Raw genomic sequence first — 22,110 nt, forward strand, 5'->3', positions numbered from 1 at the left:
TAGGCTTGCCAAATGAACACATTTTAACAGGGACAAATGTCTTCCTTTGACAGAATCCAGTAAACGCACCAGAAAGAACATATAGAAGTCGGAAAGACCACATGATGTGCAAAGCGATGTGTCTATGTATTGCTTACTCTTCCACCATTGGAGGACTGACTACTATTACAGGAACATCAACTAATCTGATTTTTGCTGAACAATTCAATATGTAAGAATGTAGTTGGCATATTATCTGTGCTAGCAGATTAATACTTCCAGAGATCCACGTTTATCCTGCAGATGTTGAACAGATTGCCACCACAATCTGCCAAGGCTCCACTGGCTGCATTGGAGACAGTCTCAGTTTGCCAAATTATTGCTAGCAGTGACTCTGTACTGCTTTTGGTGCAGACTTCATGGACTCTTTGAGGATCGCAGTAAAGCAGAGTAGTTGACGTAGATTTTTGTGAACCCTAGAATTCCTGATTCGAGTTGAATGCTGTTTAAATTTGTGACCCTCAGCAAGTCCTTTAATTTCCCTATGATCAACTAGCATTCTTTTAATCTGTTTTCTCTTGATTTGTAATGTGCTAGAACACATAAGCCTATATTTTCTAAAAAGCTTGTGCATTAGTCAGATGAGTAAAATAAGAATATAGACAACCAACTAGATGCCTAGTTAAATGTCTAAGGCTAGAGGTCTGTAAAAGTGGGTGGTTTAGAGTGTCATTGTGATTGGATACACTAAGATAATTTTCACTATTTTAGACAATAGACATCTAAATTGGCTGTCGGGTACAGAATGCAAAGCAGCTCATTCACTATTGGCATGTACTAAAACTACATGTGAAATTTGTTTTGTAGAATTATTGCAAAAAAAATAACCACACCTCAATGCAAGTTCTTAAAGCAGGATAAAAAAAAGAGGCATTCCTGGCACTGCAAATAGATTGGAGCAGAAAACTATGAGCATATAATTGGATTTTCAGTTAAATGCCCCTAGTTTTTCCCTATTCCTCTGCATGCAAAAGCAGCAGGGGCAGAGTACACAGGTGCTTTTGTCCATACATACATTTTTATGCAAATTCTTAAAAAGTAACAACCCAGATAGATTCTCTCTGTAAATTTGGTAACATTACCCATATCAGGTGCTCTTCACAACTAATATTTTATCATACAGTAGTTAATTGATTCACCAAATTTGGGGCTTAGAAAATTTCTAGAAAGATAGTCCTCAACCTTTGGCAAATAAAAATCGTTCTTGTGTGTCTCAGAAAGAAAGCCATGTGAAATCTCTGAGGAACATACTCAAAGGGATTTATCAACTAAGTTCAGAATTTAGCCAGACAAACCTGGGGATTAAATATCCCCCCCCCCCCCCTACAAGTTCAGTTTTAGCCAAGCAAGTCATCACCCAGCTAAAACCTAGCTGGACAGACGTGAGGCAGTGTGGGGGCGAGCACTGAATATCAGCGCTCCCTGGCTCAGGATAGCTGAATACATTGAGTTGTGCTGGAGAGCAGTCCTAAAGTTATCCGAGTATCTGGGTACCTGGATAACCTTAGATTATACCAGACTGTATTAAGCACAAAGCTAGTTAGGTGTAAAAAAAAAAAAACAACCCCAAAAAACCTTGGAGGACAGCAGCTCAATCACCCCCCCCCCTCCCCCAACTATAATTGTAAAAATGTGTGGGCTTAGCACCCAATCCTGCAGCCCATTCTCCCCCTCCCTTAAAATAGTTAGAAAAAGTCATGGGCCTTACCTGCCCGAAGCCGTCTTCTCCCACCCCCAAGATAGAAAAAATTTAAATCCTGGCTCCAGGCCCCCTCCTGTCCACAACTCCACCCTCTCCACGAACACCATGGATGAGCCGATAGAGAGTCTAAGTGCAGTCCTGCGTTAAGCTGACAGCAACACTAGTAATGCTCGCCACTAACGCGTCGCTGTCCGAGAGTCTTACCTCAGGCAAGCTCCACTGTGGTCCAGACCTTCACCTATGAGCAGATTTCACTGGATTACAATCTCAGAGATCTTATTTATTTTTTGAATTAAGACATCTTATCATTTATTCCCCCGTTTCCTGGGTTCTTAATTTGAAATGTACAGGAAATTCAACATAGAATTCAAAGCAAATGCATTTCAGTCTGATTCTAGATCAATGTAATTATTTTTATTTTCCCTAGATTTGCTAGGCAAATTCATTCAGATTTTCCCAGCAACTCTGGAGAAAGTCCAACCGGATTTGACACGGATTTGCCGAATCAGGCAAATCTGCTTGAATTCCGATGCAGATTTTACCAACTGAATCATGCTCCCAGGATGTTTTAAAACTAAGCTTGTTGAATTAGTTTAATGACCCCATGAACTCCTTGTTGGTTCATCAAAGTAATTCATGAACCTTTTTTTTTTGTAAAAAAGGTCACACATCCCTGTTCTTACCATCACTTTTTAAGTCTGTGACCTAAGAAACTATGCCCACAGGTGGACTTTCAACATTTTATTCTATAAAACAACATACTGAAAAAAAAAATGCTGCGGTTTGCTTTAAAAACTGTATTCTATGGCTCTAGGTTTGCTCTTTCTGCATTCGGTTTCCTTCAGTAAGTTCAAAGAGCTTGTAGTCAAATAGGTAAATGAGAAACATCAGGCTCGGTGCTTGATACAGCTGTAATGCCATCACTTTGGCCCCCTTGATACAACAAGAGCAAAAACAATGATCATTTTGCCAGCTTCACTTTTTGTCTCAAAGGGCTTACGTGAGCTGCATGTTCTAGAATGCAATATTTGACTGCCACCTACATTTTGTACTCTCTCATTTGACAGGAAACAGACTTTCTGCATGACACGAGGGAATTCAGAGAAACTGCAGCTCTTTCACTTAACTCCTGTCAATTGCACCATTCGTACATTAACATCCTGACATAGATAAACAGACGGGTAATGGGGAGCAATTTTTAATAACCCTGCATAGTTAGAAAGTGCGTGCACACTTTTAGTGTGTATATTATTTTAGCTATTTTTATTTGTTAAGGGCGTACTTAAACCTTTAATCTTTGTACCTTGTAAGAAACTGCATTGCAATTATATGGAGGTAGATGATATTTTCGGTGATGCTGCCATCTGCAAAGGGTCCATTCAGTCATTTTGGCCGTTGACATATCTGTAACGTGGTGCCTTAGCTCACAAAAAAATAGCAGGGGAACCGCCACAGACCAGGTCAGCGTGCACCTGTGCCCAAGCTGAACCTATTTGTCGTTTGTACCGATTAAGTCAAGTGATTCCAATAATGTGAGATTAGGGTCCTGTCGTTCCCAAGAGGACCATACAGTCATGCAGAAGATAGAACTACAGAACCTTCTGCCCTATCTTAGCTGCACAGAGGCTGTCCTGCATTCCATTGTGTAATGTGATAAGTGACGCATCTAGCTGAAAGCTAATCCAAAAACTGTAAGATAAATTTGTATTTCAGTACACCATGCGGTGGTGCTCTATGTAAGATTTCTTTCTTTCTTTTTTTTTTAATTCAGGCGTTATCCAAATTGCACGAGTATCAATTTCGGATCCTGGTTTGGACTTTCCTTTCCCATAACTGTTATTCTTATGGTGCTCTCCTGGGCTTGGATCCAGTGGCTTTTCCTTGGCTTCAAGTGAGAATACTTTGCCTTTTATTCAAAAGTGAAAGTAATTAACAGCCATGTGAGTCTTTGCAATGATACTGTACCTCAGACTGATTGACGGGATATATACCTATATATAAACTGTATGTCATGGTGTGTGCATAGCTTTATCCTCAGTTTCTAAAAAGGAACACTATATTTAGCTGTAAAATACTGCAAGTAGAATTTTCACTTAATTTACTGCAAATGTCTGAAACTTGTTTAATCTGAAAATTCAGCTGTCTTTAGTTATTTTGGAATTCAACTAAAGATGATCAGAAACTTGTTATGAATGAATTTGTGGGTATGGTCAAAGGCAGACTGTATGTAAGGTTTATTGATTTATAGGACCAAAAGAAGAATTTTACATGTATCAGAGCACACGTCCATGGTTCACCTTCATTCTCTACTTGGACACCTACCATAGAGTCGTCTAAAATTCTTAGGGGCAGATGTACTAAGACCCGCGCTGAAAACGGTGTTATTTTTCTGCGTATATTTTTTTCAGTGTGCGGCAAAAGCAGGTGTCTCCGCAGGATTTAAGAGAGGATGGGTTGCAAATGAGATACGCGCAAAAAAAACCCAAACAAACCCGCGGAATACCTAATACATGCGCCATTACCTGCATAAAAGCCCCAATGCAGAAAACCGCGGGAAAAACAGGCACTGAAATAAGCGCTTATGGAAAAATGTTGCAGGCTGATTTCTAAATATTTTAAGTTACTACTATTCAAAAATAAATTGTGTCAGCTCCTACCACTTTGGCCATTTTAGTCTATTGCTGCATTAGTATGTTTGTGTGTCCATGCAGCCTTTTCCTTGCCAGGTGCTCGAGGTTGCTTGGCATGGTTCAGCCCCACCGAGAGATAGCAGGAGCTGGGACAGACAGAATGACGGGAGATCTCCAGGAGCTTCAGATAGGCACCGACACTGCCCGGAGCCTCTTCACAGGCGCTAAAAAACCTGCTTTAAAAAACCCGCACTAACTGTATTCCCTGCTAGCATGGCTCCTTGCATAGCTCGTGAATTGATAATTGCCTCCTTACATGCTATATGCAATTATGCATACACTCGCATAAAACCTGCCGCAAGCTTTCTGCCCAGGTCTGTGCATGTGCTTTTTCCATGCTGAACTCGTTATTACATAATGCGCGTAAGATCTGTATCGGAAAACACACACAATTACGTGCAAAAAAACCACGGAAAATCTACCGCATCTTAATAGATCAGCTTCCTAGGATGAAACCTTATTTATCTATTTTAATATCCTGCCTTTTGAAATATATTAAAGCAGTAAACAATTAATAAACACCATAACAAAACCCAATCCATCTTACCCATACACCATAATCTCCATGATCATAAAAAATATAAGAAACTACAATACTATCCCACAACCATACAAAACACAACTCCCCACCACTCGCCATATATATATATATATATATATATATATAATACCCCTCCCAACAAACAAATTTCCCACCCTAAGCCATTTCTATCATCTATAAGCTCCTCATATCTATCACAATCACTAATCCAGCTGACTTAAAAAAAAAATCATAATTAAAAGCTGCTTAGGTCACATCTGTTGCATCACCAATCTAACCAAATTGAAAACTCACTACTTAACAGCTGCCTAGCAACGCTGTGTTATTACCATTGTCCTGTATGTAAGAAAATTAGTTTTGAGGCGTGCCTGCAATGGCAAACTCCGCCACAGAATAGCAGCAATAATTCCACGAGTCACAGCCAGGTGGACAGAAGCCAAAAGAGGACTAGTCAGAAGTCTCCTGCATACACCTCAAACCTTCCCTTGTCTCATATAATGATAGCTGGTAGGCACGATACTCTGGGACACCAGTTCCTAGTTGTTGAAAATTCAACAAGTTTGACCTCAACTCAACCAATTACCAATACGATTCCTTCAAGACAGAAGTAATTGGTCAAATTTCTTTTCTCCTGGCAAACATCCTACAGTGGCGTTTTGAAGGTGTCGAAGCCGCTTTCATTTCATAGAAGCAATGCCCTGATACAATGCATTGCATTGCATTGTGTGGCAGAATTATTAAAATATTGCAGGCTGGTGTATTACCTATGTCCCCCCCCCCATCATCAACTCAGGCCCTTGGAAGCAGAACTCTGGTCAGCACTGAAGGCCCCACTTCTTTCAGTTTGGGTCAACATATTATACTAAACCCCCAACTCCTCTAGCCATATGACTATTTTTGGGCCAGCAGAGTTTATGGTCTGCGGTCCAGGCCTCCCACTACACCTGCTTTTGCACTGGCGAGGTTTAGGCTCCCTGCAAGTCCCCTTCTGATGATGTCATCCGGCCACTGCTCTGATGCCTTTTCTTGACTCACTCAAGGGCAGCATTTGGATGACATCATTGGGGCCCTCCTGGTGTTCCAGCAGATGCTAGGTGGGCAGGAGGGTTAGAGTTGGGGTGGGTGGGAGGAGACTTTTTTAAATGTTATTTACCAGGGAGGGAGTGGGGCAAGGGGAGGGCCAGAGCCCAGAGTCTTTTTTCAAGGGAGGGCTTGAGGGTGCAGGATTGGCCTCAGGACAGTTAAAATTTATGGAGGGGGAAGGTTGGAGGCCTGCATTCAAGTTTGTTTGTTTTTTAAGTATAAGAGTGCCATGTAACTGTCTATCTTTTGACATTATCCAGTTAAGTGGAGGGTTACTTGGCCACACAAGGCCAGATAACTTTAAACCGAACCAGCCATATTTAAAAGGTGGCCAGTTAGGTTTAAAGTTAGGCTACACTTAGCTGGACAACTTTAATCAGGGGTATTCAGTGGCACGTTCATCCCGCTGAAAATCCGGGACAGATAATTCAGCTAAGTATATAGCCAGACAACTTGTCCACTGGCCACTTTAGAGAATATTTATCCCCCACGGTGCTTTGCATTCAAACTGTCAGCTTGATATCATCAAAAGAATGAATGCTGAAATAGAAGCAGCTTCCACTTAAGACACATGCGTCACCTGAAAGCGGTAACACTGGGTGCAGTGACGGAGAATTAATGTTTCATAGGAGGAGCTTGCAGATCATTCTTACATACGCTGTCATCTGAAACGATTTATTGTTCTAAATTTCAGCTTCACAGAAATGTTCAAATGTGGCAAAGAGAGGACAGCCAGAGAGAAAGCCTCAGCGCAGGTGATTGAAGAGGAATACAAAAAACTTGGCCTTCTAAGGTAATGCTTCCTACAGGCAGGAAACGTGAAGCCGACCTGAATCGGTAAAAGGCAGTGACTCTGATAATAACAGAAAAAAAACTTTGTGTCACAGCTATGAAGAAATCATGACCCTTATCCTGTTTGTCATAATGGCCTTGCTCTGGTTTACAAGGGATCCTGGATTTTTTCCTGGATGGGCCTCGCTTTTTCCAAAGTAAGTACACATGTTCTGAATGTAGGGCACGCTTAGCTTACTCTGTGGGCCGGGCAGTCACCTGTCCTCTCTCTGAAATCCTGCTTCAAAAATAATAATAATTAAAAAAAAAATCAACAAAAGCGTTATTTTTGGTTAGCTCAGATTACATCATGGGAAATAGACACGAAACTTCTTGTTCAACAGCCCACCAGGGGGCGTCTCGGGCATCACCCGGTGGGGGGAAGGAGGGGAGAGAGAGGCAAAGGTCGAGGGTGGGGAAGCAACTGCAAACTTTTAAATGCTTCTTTCCCCAGCAACTGTTCCAGTGGGGACCCGCGACGGCAGTCGGGGCACTGCCTATGGATCCTCTTCGCCCCCATGTCCTTGTTTTTCTGCCTTGTACTGCTCGCCTCGAATGTTTCTGAAATGCAAACAGAAAGACGTCTGAAAACACATTCAAGGCAAAGCAGAATGAGGTTTAAACCGGAATGTGGATGACATCCAAACCCAATCTGAATTTCAGAAAGTAGCCGAACTCCTGCGGATCCCGATCTGTGACTGCTGCCGTAAGCGGTGCTGCAGTCCTGAGCCACAGCAGAACAGGAAGTTTAACGCTAAACGAATTGTTCCCTGGAAGGGTGCGTCCATGATGCGTGCGCTTTTAGCCGCGTTCAGAGTAGGCGTTCCCGGGGGGGCGGGGAGAGTGTTTTAGTCGGGGGGAGGAAAGTAGACTGCATATATTGCATTTTCAATTCTACACACGTTATCTTCACTGAAGGGGGGAAAAGCTACCCACGGAAGAAGCAAGCACAAAATGCCCACGGATACACTGTCAAAGCGAAAGTCCGCGCGTATTTTGGTTTTGAAAATTGGTGTAATGTGCGCGGGTTAACAGTACCTGATGTAGACAGTTTGAAAATCGCTCCCAAGATAGTACTGCAGCTGGGTAAAGAAAGTTCAGATGTACCCTTTGACATTGTTTTGCTTGCATTTACTTGTTTTCAAACATGTGCATAATCATTGAGGGATTTGACTCCCCTAGGCACTGTTGCCTCTTGCCCGCCCCTGACAGAGAACAATAGAGCAGAAGGAATAAGGCACAAGATTTTTTTCTCTGCTCTATTTGCTTCAGGCTTAACTCCACCCCTCATATTCCCAAACGAAAAGGGGGAGGGGGAGGTATTAGGGAGCAGAGTGGCTTTTTTTTTTGTTTTGTTCCCTGCTCTCTACACTGGCCTCACCCATCTCTTCCTGTTTGCTGTAGGTTGTCTTTGCTCTGACCCTTCCAGGCTTAACCCCCTCCTCTCCAGTTCTCTGCGCTGGGGGGGGGGGGGAACTACAGCAGGAAGCAGACATGAGTGCCATTCAGCACAGCTGGGAGGCAGGCAATCTGAGGAGGCCTGCCCCTCCCCCCACCCCAGTGTGCCCATTGGGGAATCCAGGCCTGAGCATAATCATTTCATAAGATCTTAAACAGAGCCCTGTGCACTTAAAAAAAAACAAAACCAAAAAAGTACCTTTTGTTAATAATGTACATTGCCTTGAGTAGATTCCCAGAAAGATGATTCTAAACCCAAATAAACACATACTTTGACAAACCCCCAGAGTTTCACCTGTTCACTGAATTAATTTGCCAGTCTTTTTCTTTTGTAAAAGCCTAATATGGATATCTGTGAATCAGCAAATCCTCCTTGAACTTGCTGAGTCAATTGTGGTTGTCGCCAGGGTTATTATATCTGTTGGATCTAGGGGGGAAAAAAAATCCATCAAATTCAAACCAGACTGAAATTCACCTGAAATTGAACTCCAATGCTTTGTGCATCTCAAATCTTGAGCGTTGCACAAGTATTTATTACATTTCTTTTGCAATCCTCCACAGGTACTTTGGTTATGCCAATGATTCAACTGCTGCCTTGCTTTTGGGTCTTCTCTTTTTCATTATTCCTGCAAAGAAGATGCCCGTCTCTTCATCTGGAGAAAGCAGTTGAGTGATTTGTTCATTATAGGGGAGGATAACTAAGAATAACTCTAAATCTATTAGAATTGACTGCATCCTTCTGTCCCTCTAAGCAGACACATCAAGTTCCAGGGTTGGCTCAAGGGCAAATGGTGCCTCAGACAAAAATTGTTTATGGAGCCTTCCCCAGACAGTCTCTTCCCCTTCTCCCCCTCCTTTGCATTATTCTTTCTCCCCCCTCCATCCTCTTTCTTGGCTTATCCCCCCCCCCCTTCTCCCAAAATTAATTTTTCCCTCTCTCCAGGCATTCTCTCCCCTATTCCCTACTCCTCCCTCTATCCATGTCTCTCCTCCCTGTAGGCACTGTCTCCTCCTCCCTCCCAGCAATCTCCCAACCATTTTTCTCCTCTCTCCCTCCCTCAACATTCATTCACTCTTCTCCCCCTCCCTCCAGGCATTCTCTCCCACTCCCTCTCTCCCTCCCTTCAAGCATTATCTTCCTCCTTCCCCCACTTCCCCTCCCTCTCCTCACTCCTGCCTCACTCCTCCTCTCTTGTGGCTGGTACTCCTCCTGTCCGGGATCCAGTGCTGCTTTAACCACTTTTGGAGCTCTGAACAAACTTTTGTGGATGACCCCATTTTTACTTTTTCCAGAATGACTCCCCCCAGCTCCCCATCTCACACCACCCACTCATACCCTCAGTCAATCTAACACTCCCCACCCAAATGGCTGAGTCTCTCCAGCTCACTGCCTGCTCGATCTCCAAGTCCCCACTCTCCCCACCCATCCCTAAGTCCCAGCTCTTCCTCCTCCCAATCTCTGTATCCCCTCACTCTCCCCTCTTCTCCCACAATCCAAGAACTGTTCTCCCCCCACACCCACTCTCCCAGGCCCAGCTGCCTATCAGTCTCCCTTCCCCTCCCGCGCCCCCACCAAGAGCTTCAAGCAAGCCTCTTCCTCACCAAACAAATCCCCACAACAGATAACTGTGCATTTTAACAGGGTTTTCATGTTCATGTGGCAATTTCTTTAAAGAACTTAACTCACTCGGAAAATCTGAAGAACTCCGAGGTCAATATACAATTTGCCTAACTTTTAGAGATAGAAGGACAAACTCAAGCGTTACCTATTTCACCTGATCCCTGGCTAAATTTTATCTGAGCCGATTGTTGCCATGACAAAATTTACCAGCGCTGGAGGCATCCCCGGGGCATGCTTTCACTGTGTCCACGCAGCGCTGCTCAAAGTTACCCAAGTAACTTTGGATAAAAAGCAGTCCTAAAGTGATCCGGACAGCTTTACACCAGATATTCAGCTGGCGCAGTTTCGGGCTGAATATCCAGATAAAGTTAGCCAGACAAGGTTCTCAGGTTACCCATACACAGCTGCTTGAATATTGACCTCTATGAAATTGTACCTACACATACAGACACAGACAAGACACACACAACAGAGCAACCCAAAAACTGTTTGCAGCAAACCTGGACCCAGCAGTATATCCAGTTATCCACTCTCCTGCTGCTCAACCAGCTTACGCAGAGCTACAGACATCAGCAAGGTGTAACAATGTGCTCCGTAGACAGTCAGGCTCACAAGTTTGGAAGATACCACCCCCACTTTCGTGCCCTGGCCATCACTTCGAAAGCGGCTGCTCCCTCCTCCGTGGAGCCGGCGTCTCCTCTCTCTGTTCTGTGCCCATGCAAGCCAAACACCTCATCAGTGAAGTGGATAAAGAAGAGAGGCGCCAGCACCAGTAAAGGGAAATGTTCAAGTCCACCATATTAAAGGTGCAGGGGGCGCATGGCAATTTCAGTGCTTCCAATCCTGAGATCCCCTGCTCTTTTCGGGGGGGAGTGGACGGGGTGGACTCTCTGCAGCTAGCTTTTGTCTGAGTTGGATCTTTTGCATGCCCATGTCTGGCCAGCACCGCTGCTGCCTAGCCCACTAGCTGACCAGCCCAACGGGTGATACCAGTGATGCCTAGGGCGCCCCTTCTTCCCTGGCACCCCGGGCACCTGCCCAGCTCAACCTACCCAAAGGCCGGCCCGGTCAAAGTCTTTTCCCCCTTTTTTCTTCCTTATTCCAAAACCAATCTCTATGGGGAAGAGCTGACTAACCCCCATGGCTGCCCAAATATCTTTTTAGCAGCCTGAGACTACAAAAGATTAATGCTATAGTCATTCCAAGGCTCAAACATTAAACACAATTTTAGATTGTATTTTTCATGCTAGAATATGCCAAAATTCATAGTCATATAAAATGCATATGAGACACGATAAAATGCAATACCTCACTACACTTTAATAGGTCAGGATTACACTGAGATCACTCATAGTTATAAAAAGGTAACTCTTTAGAAAGGCTATGAAGGGCGTTGGTGAGGTGATCAGACCTTGGTAGGTCACTTCAGACCGAGGGCTATGGTGAATATAGTTCATATAACTCAGTGACCCCCATGGCCACCTACCCCTAAACAGGTTTTTAGGGTAACTACCATGTCTGTCTAAGAGACTGATTTGCAAGATTTGTATTTAATGATACACAAAACATATAATATTTTGTTTTCATTTTTAAAAAAACCCTGCCATATCATGTCACTTTTTCTGGAGTCAGAATAACATTTTATACAGTATGATAGAGCTTTGCTTCAGTAGAGACAATTACTGACCTTTTGCCTATTTTCTCTGTGGGTGCAGAAATCCACTAATTGCAAGCTTTTAATGATTTATGTAGCAGAATTATTGCAGTTTAATGAAACGTTAGAAAACGCTGGAACCCGTGAGGCCTTCCTTGCTTATTATGCACTGGCTCTGGTGTCTTCGTCCCCTTGGTATCTGCAGGTTTCTGGGCAGTGTGTGCTACTGCTGGAAACTGATTAAGAGCAGGCTCCTGAAGGGCTGTGTGTTTTTTTTGGTTTTTTTTCCTGGCACCAACAGCGGTGTGAAATTGACAGGAACGGCGATCCATACCGCAGCTGTGCACCGTTATCCATGAGAAATCCTAATAATTGCAGGGCACTTAAAACCGGGTCCCTCAAGTTACACAAACGCGGGATAAGCAGAAGGGAGGGATCAGACCATGCACCAGCGATTATCCAGCAGGAATCTGGAAAGTCCGTCTTTTCTGGCACATCTTAATAATAAACTATTTGTCTGAAAAAGAGCTGTAGTCCAAAATAGGGGAAAGGCTCAGCGCTCTTCACTCACTCAGTATAGATTCAGTACCCCCATACAAGAAGACTAATATTATATCGGATTCTGTTATGGCTGAAAGTAAATACCATACTAGCATCCGATAATGTTTATTAAGACGAGTGGGGCTCGAGTCACTCAAAATCAGGTCTTTGAGAATTTAACTTCACATCGAGTTTCCTACATAAAAAAAAAATCATTCTGAGTATAAAAAGAAACATACAAAACAGTGGCGTCTCAGGAAAAACACATCAACCAGAGGTATTTGAGTTTTTAGACAGGTTCCTGCTCTGACACACAGAGAAGGCAATTTCCAGATTCCCCAGGCGCAGCTTACAGACACTTTGCGGTAAATTACTTATAGGTACAATGAATCCCTGCCCCAGAGAGCTTATAGTCCAAGTGGGTCAATGGAAGAAAAAGTCACTGTTAAAATCAGGATTTGAAGCTACATCTCCCAGCTCACCAGTTCATTCTTTTAACTCCTAGAACATAAATGCAATATCTCGCATGTCAGAAAAGGAATTTGCGTGTGAGGTGTGCAAGAAAACAAAATGGAAGAAAGTTGATCCTTGGAACCTGAATTAGAGGGAAAGGTCTTCATTCCAAAGTGGTGCCAGTCCAATACTCATCAAAAACATAAGAAGTGCATTCTGAAAAGCGCCATCCTTTTTTTGTTATGCTTGGAAAAGTTTGTCTTCATTACCTTTTCTCTCACTAGCTTGACTTTTTCTTTTCAGATTCCTTTGATTACATGCCGCTGATTACGTGGAAAGAGTTTCAGAAATGCATGCCTTGGGAAATTGCCATCCTTGTTGGAGGTGGCTTTGCCCTGGCGCAAGGCTGCGAGGTACTGTGATCTCTGGGGGCGGTGAAGTGGGACAGGCGGGCACATGCTTTGCTTGAAGCCAGGAGGCGCTAGTGCAACAGTTACCAGTGCGCCCAGAGCTCTGATATGGATGAACTACATTCCTCTGTGAAACATCCACTGGTACAAAGCACCCAGGAACCTAATTTTCAAAGTGAAAGTGCATGCTTGCTCTCTCTTTAAAAAGTGCCTGTGGGTACAAAGGACTTTATGTCCACTTCTTGTGCGGGTGAAATCCCCATGGAAAAATAACATGCACAGATTTAAGTGCGTTGTTTTCCTCACCCCGTCCCATACGTGGATCTGGGAACACCTCCTTGCAGGCCGGCTAATAATACCCATATCTGGAAGGTTGCTGTAGTTTTTACCAGGCTGGGGGGAGGAAATTGTCAGATTGCCAGTTTAATTAAGGAAATTTGCAATTTACCTGTGTTCTGGATTCAGGCCATACACTTATACTCTCACTCTCACACCCACATCCACACACACAGAATATACCGAGGGGCACTGCCTGTACTCCCATAGCCCAAAAAACAAAGAGGTAGGCGATATATGATACCGTCAGGTGAACACAAAAGAATAGATGCCTGAATCTTTTCCAACACTTTATTGATGCAGAGACGTGCCAATGAAATTGCCCGACTCAGGCCGAGTTTCGCAGCTTTGCAGCCGCTGCCTCAGGGGCTCCACTATTCCAATCAGTGATGCTGTTTTATCCAATCAATTGTATAAGAACAACTTATACTCAAAGGTTCATATTGTAAGCCAGCATAACCGCAGTCTCCGCTTTCATCCCATAGGCCTACCTCGGGTCTAATTCCCAGGTAAGAGGGAGATAGCTCGGGGCTTCTCCGATACTCAAACAAACATGCACACATAACCTGAGTCAGTACACCAGGAAACAGGTATTGATGGTAAGTTTATTTGAGCACCTGCTAAGCAAAAAGATAACAACACAAAAGATGAATAACAGCAAGCACTAGAGAGTTGATTGCAAGCAAATAATAATAATAACAACTAAAAAAGTATTAAAACAGGAGTGGGCAAACTTTTTTGTGTTGGGGCCACATTACAAGTTATTGCGCGCAATGAAGGCTGAGTGTGTGTGATGGGGTGGAGCAGGGGTCACCCTTGGAGCACCTCAACACGACAACCAAACCCTCAGCACTTGCTGTAGGCATTTCAGTATCCAGCAGGCTTACGCACAATCATTTTCGGCACCCAAGGAGCCCCTTCAGTCATGGATCCCAGCCTCTAACAAAATCAGCAAGACTTTCAACCCACGAGGTACAAGACATTTTCCCGGCTAGCAGACTGCCTCACCTTGGTTACAAATGCAGAACACAGACATATCCTCACCAAATAAGAATAAAAAGGCCATAACGAATAAATAGAAAGGTGCAGACAAAAACAAACAAACTGGAAACTACTAAAAGCCAGACTCTTATGCCGTACAATAATGCAAAAACAGAAATATCACAATTCCTCATAAAATAAAGTCAAGAAATAAACAACAGTCATACATAACAGTGAGTAAACCATACTAATAAAAAGAATATTTCAAAACAGATGAAGAATTGAACATATAATAATCAAGAAGAATAAGGATAAAAAAAACCCATTACATGTTTCCCAAAAATCAGTTAAATATTTCAAAACAGCAGTCATATTACCATGTTATTATTACCATGTTATAATGTAAAATACTCTTATATCCATTTATTACCATGTTATAATGTAAAATAGGGCTGTTACCACCCTATTCCTTTAGTTATCTGGAAACCGATGTGATATCTCGATCGAATGTCGGTATATAAAAGAAATAAATAAATAAATATCAAACACCCAATAATTAAAACTAATAAGGAGAAAACTTTTCCTCTCTCCATACCTATGAACTTTTGATTTCCAGTTATGGAATGAGTTCCCTGACTTTCATAAGGCCGAGAAAGATCTATTACATTTCACGAAACTTTTGAAAAGCCATCTGTTTCTACTAGAGTTTCCTCCCTAGCTCCTGCAATAAGCAGGGATATGACATTTCAGGTTAAATGAAAAGGCTTTTATGTTTTATTTTTTTGCTTTGTTTGTTTTTGCTTTGTTTGTTTTTGCTTTGTTTGTTGGTTTTATTTTGATTTTTGTTCTAACTGTAATTGTTGTATTTTGTCTATTATGTATGTTTGTTGTAACCCACTGAGGTCTGTGGATCAGCGGACTATAATTTTATAAGTAAATAAAATAAATACCCTGAGATTGGACGGTTGGTGGGGAAAACACACACTTTTTCCTTTCTCTCTCATATACACATAAGAACATAAGAAATTGCCATGCTGGGTCAGACCAAGGGTCCATCAAGCCCAGCATCCTGTTTCCAACTGAGGCCAAACCAGGCCACAAGAACCTGGCAATTACCCAAACACTAAGAAGATCCCATGCCACTGATGCAATTAATAGCAGTGGCTATTCCCTAAGTAAACTTGATTAATAGCCGTTAATGGACTTCTCCAAAAACTTATCCAAACCTTTTTTGAACCCAGCTACACTAACTACACATACATATACTCACCCTCACAAATTCTTCTACCTTCTCTTCTCATTCCCCATTTACACTTCCTCTCTCCCCTTTCCCTCTCACTCACCTTTCAGTCATTCATCCCGTTCTCTCCCCTGTCAGTCACTCACCTCCCACTCAATCTCCTCACTCCAACTCACCATCTTCCTTTACATCTCATTCACCCTTCACTCCCATCCATCTCAGTCAGCTCCCTCCTTCCCTCGCACTCCCTTCCCTCTCAGTCATTCACTCCCTTCCCAATCAGTTACTCGCCCACGTTCCCACTCACTCATTCTCCCTCCTTCCCACTCACTCCCTTCTGTCACTCTTCCTCCTTCCCACTCATTCATGCTCCCTCCTTTCCACTCACTCCCTTCCCTTTCTGCCATGCATCTTCTCATCTCCCCTCATTCACTCCCTTCCCTGTTACACACCCTCCCCCTCCGTCCATTCAGTCCCTTCCCTTCTCTCCCCTCTCAGGCTCTCCCCACCCTCGCCCCCTTCCCTTCCCAACCCACCATGTGACTCATCCTTCCTGCCATGGTTCTGACATCTTCTTCCGGCTGGCTGGGTGCTGGAAGCCTGCCGGCAGGTCAGCTTTTGACCCACCACGCTGCATGGCCTCTTGCTGGTGGGGAGTGCGAGCCTTGCCAGCACATGATGCCACAGGGCCTGTTCTTGCTGGCAAGTGGTGGGAACCTCGCCAGCGAGCCATGCCACGGTGCCGGTTCTCTTCCTGCTGCCAGGGGTGGGAACCCCACCAGCGCATAATTTAATTTGCTGCAAGGCAGCCAGATCCTCTTACTGCTGATGTGGGTGGAAACCCTGTCAGCACATAGTTTCATTCGCCATGAGGCAGCTGGGTCCTCTTCCTGCAGGTGAGGGTGGGAACCCCACCAGCACATAATTTCATACCCCAGGAGGCAGCTGGGTCCTCTTCCTGCTGGTGAGGGTGGGAACCCCACCAGCACATAATTTCATACCCCACTAGGCAGCCTGGTCCTCTTCCTGCACCATTCAGGCAGGGCCCAAAGACACGTGGGAAACGTATCATATACATTTTAAATTGATAGATGGGCCAGAAGAAAGCTGATAATAAGCTGGATTTGGCCCACAGGCCGTAGTTTGCCCACCCCTGTATTAAAAAATACATATAAAGATAGCAAAAATCTTACATTCCTAATGACAGTTGAAATGGGCTCAAGAAATCCATCTGCTCTCTCAGCTCCAGAAGTCTGACAAGTAACAATGACGCTGAGATGATCCTTACAGCTTTGCTCATTTTTATAGGACTCTCCTAACACTGCTTGAAGCAGGAGTAAGTCCGCTTGCTCTTATCACAGTTCAGCACCTCTTTTTCTCAAATCTTGGTACTATTTGGTGTTTCCTTCTGTGCCCTTCTGTTCCTCGTTTCTGTCTGACCTTGACCTACGGTTCTCTTGGGATCACCGCATAAGCATTTCTGAGTATAAACATCTGCATGGCCCTTAGTTCCCAGAGACATCTAGAGAGGACGCTCTAATCATAACAGCATTTGAAGCAGGTGTCATAGACGTCTTCCTTCTCTATGACCCTTTTTTTTTTACCTGATAGTTCTTTTACTAAGGTTGGCTAAGTGTGGCAACTAGACAAACCCCCATTACAACCCGTGTGGATGGCTTTGAAAATTGCCTGCCCCCCCCCTCCCCCATCCATATAAAAAAAATGCTCACTTTAAGCCCTGTCTACTATTCTGTACATAAAGGAGCTGAGATTGGGGTTGCAGCATAGAAGTGTGCGCGTGAGCTAGAGACCCTGGCTCAATTGCCTTATCTGTCACTGGATACTTGGCCTTGAATAAGTCATTGAAACTCCCTCAGTCCACCTGCTGTTTGGGTCAAGGGCATTGGAGTTGAGTGAATGATTGTGTGCAGGGCAGTGCAACGTTCTTTATGCTATTTGGTTGCATTTGCTGTGCCCTGGGGAGAAAAAAAATATTCTTATATTTTCAGTTATTTTCCTTGGTGATAACTGGCCTTGCCCTGCTGTTAGGGAGGGACTCCAGCAAAATGGGCCCCTGATAGGCTTTGCAGGGGGGTCCACGGTCCCTTCAGAGAGGCAAAAGTGACTTGGAATGGAACGGTAATGTAATTTATCACTTAATATACTGCAATTCAGATCACCATAGTGCCCCAGGATTACAGAGAAAACAATATTCTTAAAGTTATTTTTGTACTGAACGTGCATGGATACTTTGGCGGTAATGTTATAACATTGCACACACGTTAGCCAGCAAACATGTGCATAAGTTGCATCAATTTTCAAAGCGGGCTTACATGCGTAAATCCACTTTGAAAATGATCCTGGAAAAACAATGCACACACAATTACGTGTGCGCTATTTGGTGCATGTAGTTTTGCTGAGAGAATTTTATGCACATACTTTTTGACATCAAAACTTAGGCACATACGTCCTAACCCTGCCCAGACTCCATCCCCTAGAACACTTCTCCCCATGCATGTAAAAGTGCAGCATGTATAGGCTTACTTTTAAAGGGCCGTTTCTACGGGTAAAGCACTACTTTATCCGCAGGAGGTGCCTTTGAAAATTCCCCTTCTTTATGCACAGCTGCTTTTCATAAATGCTACACTAAAATGCTAAAATGGTATATTAGTATTCACCAATCGGAAGTGTAACCCTGACCAGGGCTCTCTTTCAGGTAATGGTGCATACGCTCACACAATAGTGGAGCTAAGTCTTAATCTTCTCTCTATCTGCCCCGAATGCAGGTCCTCTGCTGGGGTGGGGGAAGGGTAAACCTGGGATGTTTTGCATTTTCTGATCTTTCAAATGCCAGTAAAGAAGTTGTACGCTGCGATGGAGTTCCCACATAAAACCTTACTGGAGAAGTTATTCAACAGGACTAACATGGCACTTGATCCAAATTTCTCTGCAGTAGTCCTTCAATCTCTTTGTCAGAGTCGTTTCGTTTTCCTTAAATGGATACGTGAAGCTGCCCTGGGCAAACTGGAACGGGTCCTCATATCTCCTTAAGGATTCCCTTGAAATACCTGGGATTCACTGCCCGCTCTTGGACTCTCCAGTTTTTCCTTCTCCCTCCTCACTTGTACCTTGTGGGCAGCTGCTGAGCAGGTTGATTTTAGGGAGAACCAGTGTGGTGGTTTTTTCCTCCTCTCACTTATGGTCCCGCTGGGTATCCACTCCTCCTTCACTCAGTTTCTGCATTGGCAAAGGAATCCTTCAGGCTGAGGGGCACCCAGATGACTTGAAAAAAAAAAAAAGATCAACTCCTCACTCCTTTCTCTAGGGTAGGAAGGGTGAATACAATTCCCTTCCATCACAAATCACACAACCAGTAAACCACTCAAAAAAACAAAAGATAAGTTACAAACCACCGGATGTGAACTGAAAATACATCTCTTATTTACCTGGCTGCAGTAATTTCCCCGGAAAGGAAAATACCACAGGATTCACCAACCTGTGGTACCAAATGCTGCAGTTTAGTGAATCCCGCAGTATTTCTCCCTGTGGTAAAGTCACCGCCGGGAAATGCTATGGCTTAGCTAACCCATCTCAGAGCCACAACCATGGTCGCCAACTTTTAAAGGACCCGATTCAGCCTCAGTCCTCGGTGTTCCCCTCGAGTAGGATATGAAAATTGGAGGGGGTCTATTGAGACCCCCCTCCCTTCTCCTCAGCTGCTCCCTGAGGTGGCCAAAAGTAAAAGGTCCCACTCCCTCCCTCCCAGAACCCCTCCTGTTGTCAAAAAATTACAGCAGCCCCACTGGTCCTCTTCGGCCCTCCTAATCACCCAAGTTGCCCAGTGTACTTGTAATGATCCCTTGTGCTCTAGAGTTGAAGGCCAAAGCATCCACTGTGCTCTGGGGTCGACACCATATTCAAAATGGTGCCAGCTGCCCTCAAGCACTGTCAGGAGAAGGGAGCGGGGCTAAGTTATAGACCTTTTTTTTGTTACACTTGGTGGTGTGTGGAGTGGGAAAGGGGATCTGAGTAGACCCACTCCGGTTTTCACACCTGGCTGGGGAAGACCCTCCGAAGCCATATTGGCCCCTTTAATGCCTCAGGCTGGGAGCATCAGGACGTGCATTAATGTCCCAGTGCTCCTGGGGAAAGGTAGCTACACCACTTGAGGTCTAATTAATTTTTAATCAAGTAATGCTGCTTGGAAATTTTGAGGTAAGCTGTGTTATGTGATTTGCATTAATTTAACTTGCCGTAAGCTGATGTACATGCGTTTGCATGCATTTGCTACCAGAGGAGTATGAGTCTTGAATACAAAGACATCTGATGAAAGGTATTATAAACTGGGAATTTAATATGATCCACCATCCTACTAGTGTAGAACATCCCCTAGCAGAAGGCCTTTTTTTTCAGGGGGTACTTGTGAGTACTTTTTCCTCCATCTGCTTGATTTGCCCTATGGTCCCTCAAGGAAAACATGCATCCTGCGTGTGAGTACCAGCACCTTTTTTTCCAGCATTGCCAAGGAGGAAGGCGATAAAACTGCTCCTTAAGCCGGGAGGGAATCCAGTTGGGAAGCATATTGAGTAGGAAACTGTAGGGTCCCAGATTGGGAAGGAATGAAGTTGTGTTATGAACTGTGTGGAGAAGGACTTGTGAAAAGTATTATATTCCATTTCACAACAACCCTATCAGTAAAGTTATGTTGGAACCTTATCCTTGAGTCCAGCATGAATTTTACTACTTGCTATGGAGACTGCAGAAGAATGGGCAGGGCCAAGGAAAGTATTCTCCCCCCATCTCCCCCCTCTCCTCCCATGGGGGATCCTGGAGAAACCTGGGGCAAGTGGACAGTGGAGTGGAAGGTAACTTAAGCCCCAGGATTTACTGTCTGCTCATGGACTCTTATTAGGAACTCAGATTGGAGTTTACACATATAGACCCTTAATGTAGTTATCTGTCGTCTCATAAATATTTTATGCTTTATGCATGCAAAAAAAGAAAAAAAACCTGTTTTAGAACATTTGTTAATAGCATCAATAACTATTATCTTTTGTATAGGATTCAAATCTTTCTGCCTGGATCGGAAGCAAATTGACCCCTCTTGGATCCCTCCCAGTATGGCTGATTATTCTGATATCCTCACTGATTGTTACCTCAGTAACAGAAGTGGCCAGCAATCCAGCTACCATCACTATATTCTTGCCCATACTTGCCCCTCTGGTGAGTGCCATCACTGAACCTCGTTTCCATTCTGTCCTGCATAAAACGCATCAGTTTGAGCTACCTTGCATGGACAGTGGTTGCTCTGCCTCAGTGAAAGTTAATGACAGGGTTCTTGATGGGTGGCTGGAGAAAACCATTATCTTTCCTCACTGTGGCCAGGTATCACACTAATGATTAGATTGATTCAGTACTTAATTTTAAAAAAGAATGAAATACAGGATTCCATGTTATTAAACAGTTGTCACAAATTGACTTTGACCAGAGCCTTCTAAGGAGGTGCTATAGAAAAAAAGATCTTAAAAACATTGTGATTTCCTCTAAGCTAAATATTGGCAAAGAACATGGGGGCTTTTATATCAAGTAAGTATAAGTCAGTTTTCTGACTAGCCAGGCACAGGGCTGACTTTAGGAGGGTGCAGGATCCGGGATGAATCAGCCGCAGTAGGGATTGGAATCCTGACATGTGTGGCTCCGCCCCCTCACACTGTCTGGAAATTGATCATCCTGGGGGGGGGGGGAGGCCTAGGAGGAGGCCTACTATGGCTGTGTGGGGCCCTGCAAAGCCCAGGGTTTTGGGCAGCCCATCCCGAATCGTCATTCCCCTTAAGGACAGCCCTGCCTGGGTAGTAGCTTCGTCAAAACTGGTTTACGAGTAATGCAGGTAGAAAAAGTACCCACCTACTCTGCACCTGCAGGCGAAGTACATGGGGGAAACTACGCAAGTATGTTTCTAAAACTCAATTATTTGCATGCAGCTTCCTTCCTTGACCTAAACCACCCACTCCCTCTTTTTAATGTGTCTATAAGTACGTGCATTGTGAAATGCTTTTATAGCCTTTTGGCTGGTTATGCTGTATATAAATTTATTAAATAAATACGCAAATACGTCGTAGCCACTACACAGGGAACAATTTTTAGTCCTGTGTCTAGCCGGCTAACTCTCTAGCTAGCTGGCTAGACCTTTCTGAAAACTGTCCTTATTGGTGCTAGATTATTTGGACTGGCGCCTTTGAAAGTCACTGTTTTGACAGTTTAGGATCTAGTTTACCGGGATGAATCACAAAGCACGGCTGAGACCTGGTTGTCTTTACTCCGTTTACAGGCAGAAGCAATTCATGTGAATCCACTCTATATTTTGATTCCTACCACTCTGTGCACGTCATTTGCATTCTTGTTACCGGTAGCGAATCCACCCAACGCCATTGTGTTTGCTTACGGACATCTGCAAGTAATGGACATGGTGAGTCACTGGCAAAAAAAAAAAAGATTCCCTGACCACTATCCACGACTGTACACCATTGCTTA

General features: G+C 43.9%; 1 protein-coding gene across 2 annotated transcripts in view; it reads left to right on the forward strand.

Moving 5' to 3' along the window:
- The window catches only part of SLC13A1 (solute carrier family 13 member 1), a 67,244-nt gene that overhangs the window by 37,576 nt on the left and 7,558 nt on the right, over positions 1 to 22,110 (forward strand). For both annotated transcript variants that reach the window (XM_029616235.1, XM_029616236.1), the window contains 8 exons: positions 54 to 211; positions 3,513 to 3,632; positions 6,750 to 6,848; positions 6,943 to 7,044; positions 8,906 to 9,009; positions 12,916 to 13,025; positions 20,641 to 20,802; positions 21,908 to 22,045. In XM_029616235.1, the coding sequence (XP_029472095.1) occupies positions 54 to 211; positions 3,513 to 3,632; positions 6,750 to 6,848; positions 6,943 to 7,044; positions 8,906 to 9,009; positions 12,916 to 13,025; positions 20,641 to 20,802; positions 21,908 to 22,045 (993 nt within the window). The remainder of the gene's footprint in view (positions 1 to 53; positions 212 to 3,512; positions 3,633 to 6,749; positions 6,849 to 6,942; positions 7,045 to 8,905; positions 9,010 to 12,915; positions 13,026 to 20,640; positions 20,803 to 21,907; positions 22,046 to 22,110) is intronic.

This window comes from Rhinatrema bivittatum, chromosome 9 (assembly GCF_901001135.1).
Source record: "Rhinatrema bivittatum chromosome 9, aRhiBiv1.1, whole genome shotgun sequence".
In the NCBI taxonomy this organism is placed as follows: domain Eukaryota; kingdom Metazoa; phylum Chordata; class Amphibia; order Gymnophiona; family Rhinatrematidae; genus Rhinatrema; species Rhinatrema bivittatum.